The sequence below is a fragment of the Hoplias malabaricus genome, chromosome 4, assembly GCF_029633855.1.
Source record: "Hoplias malabaricus isolate fHopMal1 chromosome 4, fHopMal1.hap1, whole genome shotgun sequence".
Classification (NCBI taxonomy): domain Eukaryota; kingdom Metazoa; phylum Chordata; class Actinopteri; order Characiformes; family Erythrinidae; genus Hoplias; species Hoplias malabaricus.
The window spans coordinates 10,141,174-10,156,726 of record NC_089803.1 but is presented as its reverse complement, the minus strand read 5'-3'; the positions used below and the strand labels follow the sequence as shown (position 1 = coordinate 10,156,726).

Sequence of the window (15,553 nt, the reverse complement as noted above, 5' to 3'; positions counted from 1 at the left end):
TTCTGTTCTTAGGTGCTGCACTGACCCAGCGTTACTGTGTAATGAAGTATATTCTGTTCTTAGTGCTGCACTGACCCAGCGTTACTGTGTAATGAAGTATATTCTGTTCTTAGTGCTGCACTGACCCAGCGTTACTGTGTAATGAAGTATATTCTGTTCTTAGTGCTGCACTGACCCAGCGTTACTGTGTAATGAAGTATATTCTGTTCTTAGTGCTGCACTGACCCAGCGTTACTGTGTAATGAAGTATATTCTGTTCTTAGTGCTGCACTGACCCAGTGTTACTGTGTAATGAAGTATATTCTGTTCTAGTGCTGCACTGACCCAGCGTTACTGTGTAATGAAGTATATTCTGTTCTTAGTGCTGCACTGACCCAGGTTACTGTGTAATGAAGTATATTCTGTTCTTAGTGCGGCACTGACCCAGCGTTACTGTGTAATGAAGTATATTCTGTTCTTAGTGCGGCACTGACCCAGGTTACTGTGTAATGAAGTATATTCTGTTCTTAGTGCTGCACTGACCCAGCGTTACTGTGTAATGAAGTATATTCTGTTCTTAGTGCTGCACTGACCCAGCGTTACTGTGTAATGAAGTATATTCTGTTCTTAGTGCTGCACTGACCAGCGTTACTGTGTAATGAAGTATATTCTGTTCTTAGTGCTGCACTGACCCAGCGTTACTGTGTAATGAAGTATATTCTGTTCTTAGTGCTGCACTGACCCAGCGTTACTGTGTAATGAAGTATATTCTGTTCTTAGTGCTGCACTGACCCAGCGTTACTGTGTAATGAAGTATATTCTGTTCTTAGTGCTGCACTGACCCAGCGTTACTGTGTAATGAAGTATATTCTGTTCTTAGTGCTGCACTGACCCAGCGTTACTGTGTAATGAAGTATATTCTGTTCTTAGTGCTGCACTGACCCAGCGTTACTGTGTAATGAAGTATATTCTGTCTTAGTGCTGCACTGACCCAGCGTTACTGTGTAATGAAGTATATTCTGTTCTTAGTGCTGCACTGACCCAGCGTTACTGTGTAATGAAGTATATTCTGTTCTTAGTTCTGCACTGACCCAGCGTTACTGTGTAATGAAGTATATTCTGTTCTTAGTGCTGCACTGACCCAGCGTTACTGTGTAATGAAGTATATTCTGTTCTTAGTGCTGCACTGACCCAGTGTTACTGTGTAATGAAGTATATTCTGTTCTTAGTGCTGCACTGACCCAGCGTTACTGTGTAATGAAGTATATTCTGTTCTTAGTGCTGCACTGACCCAGTGTTACTGTGTAATGAAGTATATTCTGTTCTTAGTGCTGCACTGACCCAGCGTTACTGTGTAATGAAGTATATTCTGTTCTTAGTGCTGCACTGACCCAGCGTTACTGTGTAATGAAGTATATTCTGTTCTTAGTGCTGCACTGACCCAGCGTTACTGTGTAATGAAGTATATTCTGTTCTTAGTTCTGCACTGACCCAGCGTTACTGTGTAATGAAGTATATTCTGTTCTTAGTGCTGCACTGACCCAGCGTTACTGTGTAATGAAGTATATTCTGTTCTTAGTGCTGCACTGACCCAGCGTTACTGTGTAATGAAGTATATTCTGTTCTTAGTGCTGCACTGACCCAGCGTTACTGTGTAATGAAGTATATTCTGTTCTTAGTGCTGCACTGACCCAGCGTTACTGTGTAATGAAGTATATTCTGTTCTTAGTGCTGCACTGACCCAGCGTTACTGTGTAATGAAGTATATTCTGTTCTTAGTGCTGCACTGACCCAGCGTTACTGTGTAATGAAGTATATTCTGTTCTTAGTTCTGCACTGACCCAGCGTTACTGTGTAATGAAGTATATTCTGTTCTTAGTGCTGCACTGACCCAGCGTTACTGTGTAATGAAGTATATTCTGTTCTTAGTGCTGCACTGACCCAGTGTTACTGTGTAATGAAGTATATTCTGTTCTTAGTGCTGCACTGACCAGCGTTACTGTGTAATGAAGTATATTCTGTTCTTAGTGCTGCACTGACCCAGTGTTACTGTGTAATGAAGTATATTCTGTTCTTAGTGCTGCACTGACCCAGCGTTACTGTGTAATGAAGTATATTCTGTTCTTAGTGCTGCACTGACCCAGCGTTACTGTGTAATGAAGTATATTCTGTTCTTAGTGCTGCACTGACCCAGTGTTACTGTGTAATGAAGTATATTCTGTTCTTAGTGCCGCACTGACCCAGTGTTACTGTGTAATGAAGTATATTCTGTTCTTAGTGCTGCACTGACCAGCGTTACTGTGTAATGAAGTATATTCTGTTCTTAGTGCCGCACTGACCCAGCGTTACTGTGTAATGAAGTATATTCTGTTCTTAGTGCCGCACTGACCCAGCGTTACTGTGTAATGAAGTATATTCTGTTCTTAGTGCCGCACTGACCCAGCGTTACTGTGTAATGAAGTATATTCTGTTCTTAGTTCTGCACTGACCCAGCGTACTGTGTAATGAAGTATATTCTGTTCTTAGTGCTGCACTGACCCAGCGTTACTGTGTAATGAAGTATATTCTGTTCTTAGTGCCTGCACTGACCCAGCGTTACTGTGTAATGAAGTATATTCTGTTCTTAGTGCCGCACTGACCCAGCGTTACTGTGTAATGAAGTATATTCTGTTCTTAGTGCTGCACTGACCCAGCGTTACTGTGTAATGAAGTATATTCTGTTCTTAGTGCTGCACTGACCCAGCGTTACTGTGTAATGAAGTATATTCTGTTCTTAGTGCTGCACTGACCCAGTGTTACTGTGTAATGAAGTATATTCTGTTCTTAGTGCGCACTGACCCAGCGTTACTGTGTAATGAAGTATATTCTGTTCTTAGTGCGGCACTGACCCAGTGTTACTGTGTAATGAAGTATATTCTGTTCTTAGTGCTGCACTGACCCAGCGTTACTGTGTAATGAAGTATATTCTGTTCTTAGTGCGGCACTGACCCAGTGTTACTGTGTAATGAAGTATATTCTGTTCTTAGTGCTGCACTGACCCAGCGTTACTGTGTAATGAAGTATATTCTGTTCTTAGTGCCGGCACTGACCCAGCGTTACTGTGTAATGAAGTATATTCTGTTCTTAGTGCTGCACTGACCCAGCGTTACTGTGTAATGAAGTATATTCTGTTCTTAGTGCGGCACTGACCCAGCGTTACTGTGTAATGAAGTATATTCTGTTCTTAGTGCCGCACTGACCCAGCGTTACTGTTTAATGAAGTATATTCTGTTCTTAGTGCTGCACTGACCCAGCGTTACTGTGTAATGAAGTATATTCTGTTCTTAGTGCTGCACTGACCCAGCGTTACTGTGTAATGAAGTATATTCTGTTCTTAGTGCTGCACTGACCCAGCGTTACTGTGTAATGAAGTATATTCTGTTCTTAGTGCTGCACTGACCCAGCGTTACTGTGTAATGAAGTATATTCTGTTCTTAGTGCTGCACCGACCCAGCGTTACTGTGTAATGAAGTATATTCTGTTCTTAGTGCTGCACTGACCCAGTGTTACTGTGTAATGAAGTATATTCTGTTCTTAGTGCTGCACTGACCCAGCGTTACTGTGTAATGAAGTATATTCTGTTCTTAGTGCTGCACTGACCCAGCTTTACTGTGTAACGTGAAGTATATTCTGTTCTTAGTGCTGCACTGACCCGCGTTACTGTGTAATGAAGTATATTCTGTTCTTAGTGCTGCACCTGACCCAGCGTTACTGTGTAATGAAGTATATTCTGTTCTTAGTGCTGCACTGACCCAGCGTTACTGTGTAATGAAGTATATTCTGTTCTTAGTGCTTGCACCGACCCAGCGTTACTGTGTAATGAAGTATATTCTGTTCTTAGTGCTGCACTGACCCAGTGTTACTGTGTAATGAAGTATATTCTGTTCTTAGTGCTGCACTGACCCAGCGTTACTGTGTAATGAAGTATATTCTGTTCTTAGTGCTGCACTGACCCAGCGTTACTGTGTAATGAAGTATATTCTGTTCTTAGTGCTGCACTGACCCAGCGTTACTGTGTAATGAAGTATATTCTGTTCTTAGTGCTGCACTGACCCAGCGTTACTGTGTAATGAAGTATATTCTGTTCTTAGTGCCGCACTGACCCAGCGTTACTGTGTAATGAAGTATATTCTGTTCTTAGTGCTGCACTGACCCAGCGTTACTGTGTAATGAAGTATATTCTGTTCTTAGTGCTGCACTGACCCAGCGTTACTGTGTAATGAAGTATATTCTGTTCTTAGTGCCGCACTGACCCAGCGTTACTGTGTAATGAAGTATATTCTGTTCTTAGTTGCTGCACTGACCCAGCGTTACTGTGTAATGAAGTATATTCTGTTCTTAGTGCTGCACTGACCCAGCGTTACTGTGTAATGAAGTATATTCTGTTCTTAGTGCGGCACTGACCCAGCGTTACTGTGTAATGAAGTATATTCTGTTCTTAGTGCTGCACTGACCCAGAGTTACTGTGTAATGAAGTATATTCTGTTCTTAGTGCTGCACTGACCCAGCGTTACTGTGTAATGAAGTATATTCTGTTCTTAGTGCTGCACTGACCAGCGTTACTGTGTAATGAAGTATATTCTGTTCTTACGTGCTGCACTGACCCACTGTTACTGTGTTAATGAAGTATATTCTGTTCTTAGTGCTGCACTGACCCAGCGTTACTGTGTAATGAAGTATATTCTGTTCTTAGTGCTGCACTGACCCAGCGTTACTGTGTAATGAAGTATATTCTGTTCTTAGTGCTGCACTGACCCACTGTTACTGTGTAATGAAGTATATTCTGTTCTTAGTGCTGCACTGACCCAGTGTTACTGTGTTAATGAAGTATATTCTGTTCTTAGTGCTGCACTGACCCAGCGTTACTGTGTAATGAAGTATATTCTGTTCTTAGTGCTGCACTGACCCAGCGTTACTTGTGTAATGAAGTATATTCTGTTCTTAGTGCTGCACTGACCCAGCGTTACTGTGTAATGAAGTATATTCTGTTCTTAGTGCGGCACTGACCCAGCGTTACTGTGTAATGAAGTATATTCTGTTCTTAGTGCTGCACTGACCCAGCGTTACTGTGTAATGAAGTATATTCTGTTCTTAGTGCGGCACTGACCCAGCGTTACTGTGTAATGAAGTATATTCTGTTCTTAGTGCCGCACTGACCCAGCGTTACTGTTTAATGAAGTATATTCTGTTCTTAGTGCGCACTGACCCAGCGTTACTGTGTAATGAAGTATATTCTGTTCTTAGTGCCGCACTGACCCAGCGTTACTGTGTAATGAAGTATATTCTGTTCTTAGTGCCGGCACTGACCCAGTGTTACTGTGTAATGAAGTATATTCTGTTCTTAGTGCTGCACTGACCCAGCGTTACTGTGTAATGAAGTATATTCTGTTCTTAGTGCCGCACTGACCCAGCGTTACTGTGTAATGAAGTATATTCTGTTCTTAGTGCCGCACTGACCCAGCGTTACTGTGTAATGAAGTATATTCTGTTCTTAGTGCTGCACTGACCCAGCGTTACTGTGTAATGACGTATATTCTGTTCTTAGTGCTGCACTGACCCAGCGTTAATGTGTAATCGAAGTATATTCTGTTCTTAGTGCTGCACCGACCCAGCGTTACTGTGTAATGAAGTATATTCTGTTCTTAGTGCTGCACTGACCCAGTGTTACTGTGTAATGAAGTATATTCTGTTCTTAGTGCTGCACTGACCCAGCGTTACTGTGTAATGAAGTATATTCTGTTCTTAGTGCTGCACTGACCCAGCATTACTGTGTAATGAAGTATATTCTGTTCTTAGTGCTGCACTGACCCAGCGTTACTGTGTAATGAAGTATATTCTGTTCTTAGTGCTGCACCGACCCAGCGTTACTGTGTAATGAAGTATATTCTGTTCTTAGTGCTGCACTGACCCAGCGTTACTGTGTAATGAAGTATATTCTGTCTTAGTGCTGCACCGACCCAGCCGTTACTGTGTAATGAAGTATATTCTGTTCTTAGTGCTGCACTGACCCAGTGTTACTGTGTAATGAAGTATATTCTGTTCTTAGTGCTGCACTGACCCAGCGTTACTGTGTAATGAAGTATATTCTGTTCTTAGTGCTGCACTGACCCAGCGTTACTGTGTAATGAAGTATATTCTGTTCTTAGTGCTGCACTGACCCAGCGTTACTGTGTAATGAAGTATATTCTGTTCTTAGTGCTGCACTGACCCACTGTTACTGTGTAATGAAGTATATTCTGTTCTTAGTGCCGCACTGACCCAGCGTTACTGTGTAATGAAGTATATTCTGTTCTTAGTGCTGCACTGACCCAGCGTTACTGTGTAATGAAGTATATTCTGTTCTTAGTGCGGCACTGACCCAGCGTTACTGTGTAATGAAGTATATTCTGTTCTTAGTGCCGCACTGACCCAGCGTTACTGTGTAAGAAGTATATTCTGTTCTTAGTGCTGCACTGACCCAGCGTTACTGTGTAATGAAGTATATTCTGTTCTTAGTGCTGCACTGACCCAGCGTTACTGTGTAATGAAGTATATTCTGTTCTTAGTGCGGCACTGACCCAGCGTTACTGTGTAATGAAGTATATTCTGTTCTTAGTGCTGCACTGACCCAGTGTTACTGTGTAATGAAGTATATTCTGTTCTTAGTGCTGCACTGACCCAGCGTTACTGTGTAATGAAGTATATTCTGTTCTTAGTGCTGCACTGACCCAGCGTTACTGTGTAATGAAGTATATTCTGTTCTTAGTGCTGCACTGACCCACTGTTACTGTGTAATGAAGTATATTCTGTTCTTAGTGCCGCACTGACCCAGCGTTACTGTGTAATGAAGTATATTCTGTTCTTAGTGCTGCACTGACCCAGCGTTACTGTGTAATGAAGTATATTCTGTTCTTAGTGCTGCACTGACCCACTGTTACTGTGTAATGAAGTATATTCTGTTCTTAGTGCTGCACTGACCCAGTGTTACTGTGTAATGAAGTATATTCTGTTCTTAGTGCTGCACTGACCCAGCGTTACTGTGTAATGAAGTATATTCTGTTCTTAGTGCTGCACTGACCCAGCGTTACTGTGTAATGAAGTATATTCTGTTCTTAGTGCGGCACTGACCCAGCGTTACTGTGTAATGAAGTATATTCTGTTCTTAGTGCTGCACTGACCCAGTGTTACTGTGTAATGAAGTATATTCTGTTCTTAGTTCTGCACTGACCCAGCGTTACTGTGTAATGAAGTATATTCTGTTCTTAGTGCTGCACTGACCCAGCGTTACTGTGTAATGAAGTATATTCTGTTCTTAGTGCCGCACTGACCCAGCGTTACTGTGTAATGAAGTATATTCTGTTCTTAGTGCCGCACTGACCCAGCGTTACTGTGTAATGAAGTATATTCTGTTCTTAGTGCCGCACTGACCCAGCGTTACTGTGTAATGAAGTATATTCTGTTCTTAGTGCTGCACTGACCCAGTGTTACTGTGTAATGAAGTATATTCTGTTCTTAGTGCCGCACTGACCCAGCGTTACTGTGTAATGAAGTATATTCTGTTCTTAGTGCGGCACTGACCCAGCGTTACTGTGTAATGAAGTATATTCTGTTCTTAGTGCTGCACTGACCCAGCGTTACTGTGTAATGAAGTATATTCTGTTCTTAGTGCTGCACTGACCCAGTGTTACTGTGTAATGAAGTATATTCTGTTCTTAGTGCTGCACTGACCCAGCGTTACTGTGTAATGAAGTATATTCTGTTCTTAGTTCTGCACTGACCCAGCGTTACTGTGTAATGAAGTATATTCTGTTCTTAGTGCTGCACTGACCCAGCGTTACTGTGTAATGAAGTATATTCTGTTCTTAGTTCTGCACTGACCCAGCGTTACTGTGTAATGAAGTATATTCTGTTCTTAGTGCTGCACTGACCCAGCGTTACTGTGTAATGAAGTATATTCTGTTCTTAGTGCTGCACTGACCCACTGTTACTGTGTAATGAAGTATATTCTGTTCTTAGTGCCGCACTGACCCAGCGTTACTGTGTATGAAGTATATTCTGTTCTTAGTGCTGCACTGACCCAGCGTTACTGTGTAATGAAGTATATTCTGTTCTTAGTGCGGCACTGACCCAGCGTTACTGTGTAATGAAGTATATTCTGTTCTTAGTGCTGCACTGACCCAGTGTTACTGTGTAATGAAGTATATTCTGTTCTTAGTGCCGCACTGACCCAGTGTTACTGTGTAATGAAGTATATTCTGTTCTTAGTGCCGCACTGACCCAGCGTTACTGTGTAATGAAGTATATTCTGTTCTTAGTGCCGCACTGACCCAGCGTTACTGTGTAATGAAGTATATTCTGTTCTTAGTGCTGCACTGACCCAGCGTTACTGTGTAATGAAGTATATTCTGTTCTTAGTGCTGCACTGACCCCGCGTTACTGTGTAATGAAGTATATTCTGTTCTTAGTGCTGCACTGACCCAGTGTTACTGTGTAATGAAGTATATTCTGTTCTTAGTGCCGCACTGACCCAGCGTTACTGTGTAATGAAGTATATTCTGTTCTTAGTGCTGCACTGACCCAGCGTTACTGTGTAATGAAGTATATTCTGTTCTTAGTGCTGCACTGACCCCGCGTTACTGTGTAATGAAGTATATTCTGTTCTTAGTGCTGCACTGACCCAGCGTTACTGTGTAATGAAGTATATTCTGTTCTTAGTGCTGCACTGACCCAGCGTTACTGTGTAATGAAGTATATTCTGTTCTTAGTGCTGCACTGACCCAGCGTTACTGTGTAATGAAGTATATTCTGTTCTTAGTGCTGCACTGACCCAGCGTTACTGTGTAATGAAGTATATTCTGTTCTTAGTGCTGCACTGACCCAGCGTTACTGTGTAATGAAGTATATTCTGTTCTTAGTGCTGCACTGACCCAGCGTTACTGTGTAATGAAGTATATTCTGTTCTTAGTGCCGCACTGACCCAGTGTTACTGTGTAATGAAGTGTATTCTGTTCTTAGTGCTGCACTGACCCAGTGTTACTGTGTAATGAAGTATATTCTGTCACCACGATGCCCTGATCAGACTGCACGATACTTTTGCCTTTCATGACGATCACTATGTCAAATTAGCGCTATAAATTTGTGCCGTGTGGTCAAGAAACAGTCAATCAGTTATTATCAATTGTGCTGTGGGTAAAGAAACTGTCAATCACAGATGTTCTGTGTGTGCTGCTGGTGGTTTTTTGTTAAAAAAAAGAAGAAAAAGAAGAAGACGCGATTGTGGACCCATTCCTGTGTGTTTCAAGGAGGAGTCTCTGCAAATAGAAATTGTGGTAATATGTTAACATGTCAAGAGCATTCCCTCAGTTTCGTTTTCCATTGGTCATTCTCTAGTCCTTCATCAGTGACACAGGACGCTGTCGGCTGGGTGTTTTTGGACGGTGGACTATTCTTAGTTCAACTGTGACTCTGAGGGGTTTAAAAACTCCAGCAGCACTGCTGTGTCTGATCCACTTGCACCAGCACAACACACACTAACACACCACCACCACGTCAGTGTCACTGCAGTGCTGAGAATGGTACACCTGTGCAAGGGTCCTGTGGAGGTCCTGTGGGGGTCCTGACCATTGAAAAACAAGGTAAAAAAAAAGTCTGTAACTGTAGAACTATACAGTGCTCCTGTGTGGTGACTAGAGCTGAGAGAATGGACTTTAAGTGCAGACACATAGAGGTAGTCATAATGTTGTAGTTGATTTTATATTCAAACCGGATTCCAAAAAAGTTGGGACACTAAACAAATTGTGAATAAAAACTGAATGCAATGATGTGGAGACGGCAATTGTCAGTGTTCTTGGTATGGAAAAAGAATGGTGACCTGTGAATTTGCACATATTTGATGGATGGATGCCGGTACCATAAAGAATGGCCATTGGTTTCACCACCAAGGGATGTTCTTGCAGCACTTGGGGGTAACATTTTTCAGCAGCATGGATATCACAACATGCCCCTACATGAATGAAATATACAGTTCCAATTGGTCTTAATAATTACAAATGTTGACCCTTCACTAGCTAAATAACTACAAGTTTGTGTGACCGCGGTCACGCCCTATGCACATTGTGAAAACGCAGTCACACCATCTGCACTAGGACTTCCTGTGCACGTCTACATCTCGGTTTACAGTGGAAAGTGTGAGAGGGAGTGGGGGAACTGCAGACATTGAAAATCCATTAGAGATGGAATTTAAAGCATAATTCCACATAATTCGCTACAGTTAATATTAAAAGAAGGGCCTGATCGGCTAAAAGTCCAGAAAGGTCCATAAAATAGAGTTCAGTTTCCCTGAGATTAATATTAAAAATCAAACTGTTACCAGAAAATTCCACTGTTGTATTGAAAACATGTCCTCAGGTTCATAGGGTATAATATTTATGTTTATTTACTGTGGGAGTTAGGAGTAATAAAGATGAAAAAGCTCAGATATTAAATCCCATACAAGGGTTAAATTAAACTGTTACCAGCCCACTCCACTGCAGCCTTGAAGAACATGTTCTGAGGTACTCAGGGTATAATTTTCATACATTTTAACTACAAACCAGATTCCAAAAAAGTTGGGACACTAAACAAATTGTGAATAAAAACTGAATGCAATGATGTGGAGATGGCAAATGTCAATATTTTATTCGTAATAGAACATAGATGATAGATCAAAAGTTTAATCTGAGTAAATGTAACACTTTAAAGGAAAAATTTGTTGATTCAAAATTTCACAGTGTCAATAAATCCCCAAAAAAGTTGGGACAAGTAGCAATAAGTGGCTGGAAAAAGAAAACTGAGCATATAACGAACAGCTGCAAGACCAATTAACACTAATTAGTTCAATTGACAACATGATTGGGTACAAAAAGAGCTTCTCAGAGTGTCAGTGTCTCTCAAAGCCAAGATGGTAAGAGGATCACCAATTTCACCATTGTTGGGCAGAAAGATAGTGCAGCGATACCAGAATGGTGTTACCCAGCATAAAATAGCAAAGACTTTTAAGTTATCATCATCAGCCGTGCATAACATCATCAAAAGATTCAGAGAATCTGGAACGCTGTGCGTAAGGGTCAAGGCCGTAAAACTCTACTGGATGCTCGTGATCTCCGGGCCCTTAAACATCACTGCACCTCAAACAGGAATGCCACTGTCAAGGAAATATCAGAATGGGCTCAGGAATACTTCCAGAAATCATTGTCAGTGAACACAATCCACCGTGCCATCTGCTGTTGCCAGCTGAAACTCTACAGTACAAGGAGGAAGCCATTTCTAAGCAAACTCCACAAGCTCAGACATTTGCACTGGGCCAGGGGTCTTTTAAAATGGAGTGTGGCAAAATGGAAGACTGTTCTGTGGTCAGATGAGTCACGATTTGAAGTTCTTTATGGAACACTGGGACGCCATGTCATCCGGACCAGAGAGGACAAGGATAACCCAAGTTGTTATCAACGCTCCGTTCAGAAGCCTGCATCACTGATGGTATGGGGTTGCATGAGTGCTTGTGGCATGGGCAGCTTGCATGTCTGGAAAGGCACCATTAATGTAGAGAACTATGTTCAGGTTCTAGAACAACATATGCTCCCATCTAGACGTCATCTCTTTCAGGGAAGACCCTGCATTTTTCAACAAGATAATTCCAGACCACATTCTGCAGCAATCACAACATCATGGCTACGTAGGAGAAGGATCCGGGGACTGAAATGACCAGCCTGCAGTCCAGATCTTTCACCTGTAGAGAACATTTGGCACATCATAAAGAGGAAGGTGCGACAAACGGTGTTCATCTTGAAATATATCTCCAGTATTTCCTCTGGTTTTACTCCATTACTCTGTCCATGGAGATTTTTTGAAGGATACTGAGTTTTTAGGTCCAATTTACTGTACAAAGCTGCACACAGACAGTAAACCCAGTCCCTGTTGAACACCATTTTTCACACATTAATGCACCTCAGAAAGACTAACTTTCTGGAGACACTTCACTACAGTAACATTCACCTGGAGCTGAACCACAACTTTCCAGCTTCTACCAACACCTACCACAGTAACACACCAGAGGGAGTGTTATACTGTGAGAGATGAGTACTGTCACTCGTAGAGTAACTCTGAGCCAATCACATTACAGGGCAGAAATAACATGTAATATACCACACAGTCACTTTACTCTCAGATACAGTACTGTTTATTCTTTTATTTTTCAGACAATGGAGTCTGTAACAGAGTCATTTACAGAGTCAGTAATGGAGTCAGGAACAGAGTCCGTAATGGAGTCAGTAACGGAGACAGTAACCCCACTGTAAATGGTCCTGAGGTAGTCCAGCTGCTGCCCCCTGGTGAAGGTAAAGTGTGTGTCCTACATTTGAGAAAAGGTCAGTGACACTCAGACGTGCAGTTTGTGGGTTTGTTTGTTCCAGTGGTGGTTTAATCAGGAAGAAAACTCTCATCTCTGAGACACTCTTCTATCAGGACAATGCTGTAACATTGGGAACAGTCTTTAGGGAGCAGTGAGGCCCTGGACAAGTTTATGACCAACTTCAGAAACAACAGAGTTCTGTGTTTTTACCCAATTCCTGCAGTTCCTCATTGATCTGGAAATCAGTGTGTGTTTGTTCTGCTGTTTTCCAGGTGACTGTCTGTGAGGAGTGTGGTGTGTTCTCCCTGTGTCTGTGTGTGTTTCCTCTGGGTGACTGTCTGTGAGTGAATGTGTGAGTGTGTGTTGCCCTGTGAAGGACTGGTGCCCCATCCAGTGTGTGTTCCCGCCTTGCGCCCAGTGATTCAGGCCCCGGACCCACTGGTGCCCTGAAGTGGGTAAGGGTTACAGACAATGACTGAGAGAATGAATTGATAAAAATGAAGAGACATTAGTGCTGTGGGGTGCAGTGTCACTTGTCTTTTCTACTCTTTACCCCAGTTTATCTTGAGGGAGATTTGTTTCCTTTAGAAGGTTTCTAGTTTTGAAAATTGTTTGCCTTTTATTTTTGGCCATAAACTGAAATGTGACTGTTTTGTTTGTCAGAATTACAGAAAAGAAACCTAAAAGCTAATTTACAATATGACATTCATTTCCATTAATATTACACTGTTTTCAAGGCCCTATACCTAGGCTTTTATGAAGATATTTATGAAGGATTATAATCACAGAAAGACTTATGCTAATGAGGTCTTTTAACTACATGCAAAGTATTATTACATCTGCACATTAATCAGAGACATGTTCGAACACAATGAAGATGAAGAGGAGCTCTATCAGCTCCAACACAGGTGTGGACCCTCACTGACCAGTGCACTGATCTCTCTTCAGTGTTTTACTGACAGGAGTCTGGACTCTGTTGGAGTTTTCATCCACTCGTCCTCCTGGAGGGTCAGGGTGCTGCTCCAGCTGTACATCCCAGTGTTCTTCTGCAGAAGAACAGAACTCTGACTGAACCCCAAGGTCAGAGGGTTTACACCCACCTTCCAGATCAGCTTCCAGTCTGAGGGGAAACCCTTGTTGGCCAAACACACCAGTGTGGTCTTCCCTTGAGACATCCACAGTTTCATTTCCCTTATTTCTAACACAGCACAGATGACTTCAGTGATGCATTTCACTTGGCGTTCCCAAACAAACATATGTGGATAACTGTTTTTCTAACAGAGCAGAACTGAGTTCAGTGAAGCATTAAAATAACGCTCTAATTATAACCTTAAACCTAACCGCTTCAAATATGAACACATGAAGTTAACAAATGTACTTTGCAATGTGTGAGCTATATTATTATCAGCAGCTTGGGTGAAGGCAGTTCCTTTCTTGATGAGAGATTCAGTGTTGAGCAGAAACACTGGGCTGATTTAGTAACTATACTGTACGTGAAGTGTGCACTGTGGAACAGTATTATCTAGGAAAACATAATATAAGGTTGGGACTCTATGGGCAGATACTCAATATTAAAACACTCAGATCAGGATCAGGACAAAAACACTTGACTGGGACATCACTAATTTCATTTTACACCCTGTCAATGCCACAGGAGTTTTTGGCCTGCTTTTAGTTTTTCTCTAGTTCTTCAGCTGGAATTGGGAAGTCCAATGGTTTGGTGGTGTTTCCAAGATTTGTAGTTTTTCAGACATTTCTAATTGTTATATATTTATCAATGGATTAGTGTAGAATTTGTCCAGTTACAGAATTAATTTAAGTTAACTGACTTCTCCCAGTCATATTTGAATCTTGTATATGTTTGTAATGTGTGTTTATATCCTTTTAGTTTTATAGAGTACTTTGGGCCCAGCTCCTGATTATGTGAGTCTCTATGTTTTTCATTGGATACATTTAGAAGCCCATTTCTCATGTCATCACCGCTGAGAGCTGGTGGTTGGAGGTGGAGGACGCCGCTGAGAGCTGGTGGTTGGAGGTGGAGGACGCTGCGGAGAGCTGGTGGTTGGAGGTGGAGGACGCCGCTGAGAGCTGGTGGTTGGAGTTGGAGGACTCCGCTGAGAGCTGGTGGTTGGAGTTGGAGGACGCCGCTGAGAGCTGGTGGTTGGAGGTGGAGGACGCTGTTGAGAGCTGGTGGTTGGAGATGGAGGGCACTGCTGAGAGCTGGTGGTTGAAGGTGGAGGACGCCGCTGAGAGCTGGTGGTTGGAGGTGGAGGACTCCGCTGAGAGCTGGTGGTTGGAGGTGGAGGACGCCGCTGAGAGCTGGTGGTTGGAGGTGGAGGACGCCGCTGAGAGCTGGTGGTTGGAGGTGGAGGACGCCGCTGAGAGCTGGTGGTTGGAGTTGGAGGACTCCGCTGAGAGCTGGTGGTTGGAGGTGGAGGACGCCGCTGAGAGCTGGTGGTTGGAGTTGGAGGACAATGCTGAGAGCTGGTGGTTGGAGTTGGAAGACACTGCTGCGTGCTGGTTGGGGTTGAAGGTGAGGACTAAAGCTGGAGGGAGTTCTTTCAGCTCTCTGTTGTTAAAGGACTCTGGTGTTAATTAAAGGAGTGTATCTGACCTCTCAGACTCTGTACTGTCTCTGTGTCTCAGCTCCTCTCTCAGTGCAGACATCTCCTTTTGTAGTTGTCTCTGTCCTTCTCCCTGTTCTTCTGTAATTCTCTCACCTGCTCTCAGTGTGGTCAGCTCTTTTTGATAACGCTCCTCGTCCTGTCAGAGAAAGCTGCCTCTGTCCCAAGGACTCACTAACGCTGCTGTTGACCCTACTGATGCACAGGATTATGGGTATTTTAAGGCAGCAAAGGACAAACAAACATCAGCAGGCGGTGGACGGCATTCCACTCGTTTCAGACACAACCTCAGTGTCTTTGGCTGAGTGTATATTAAAGCTGTAACTTGTCCTATGGCCCCACCTTGTGTCCTGAATAAGGAAGAAGCCTCAGTGAAAAGGTAAAGTGTAAAATGATGACATTATCTTTGACTGGGGCTCTAGAAAGTCCAAGTTCACCCGTGTGTAGTAGAGACAGATCTAATATGACTTCAACCCCCTTCATCTCCTTCCACCAGACCCAGACCCACCTCATGTCCTGTCTCCTCTCTAAAACAAGAATATGTTTT

General features: G+C 42.7%; 1 protein-coding gene across 1 annotated transcript; it reads right to left on the bottom strand.

Annotated features, from left to right (window-relative positions):
- Nucleotides 1-14,350: 14,350 nt before the first annotated feature.
- On the bottom strand, nt 14,351-15,519 carry LOC136694905 (sericin-2-like). The gene is made up of 3 exons (XM_066668733.1): nt 15,515-15,519; nt 15,103-15,198; nt 14,351-14,951 (listed from the first exon to the last, which is right to left on the bottom strand). Exons 1-3 carry the CDS (start codon nt 15,517-15,519, stop codon nt 14,351-14,353), a joined length of 702 nt encoding a protein of 233 aa, XP_066524830.1.
- Nucleotides 15,520-15,553: the final 34 nt, after the last annotated feature.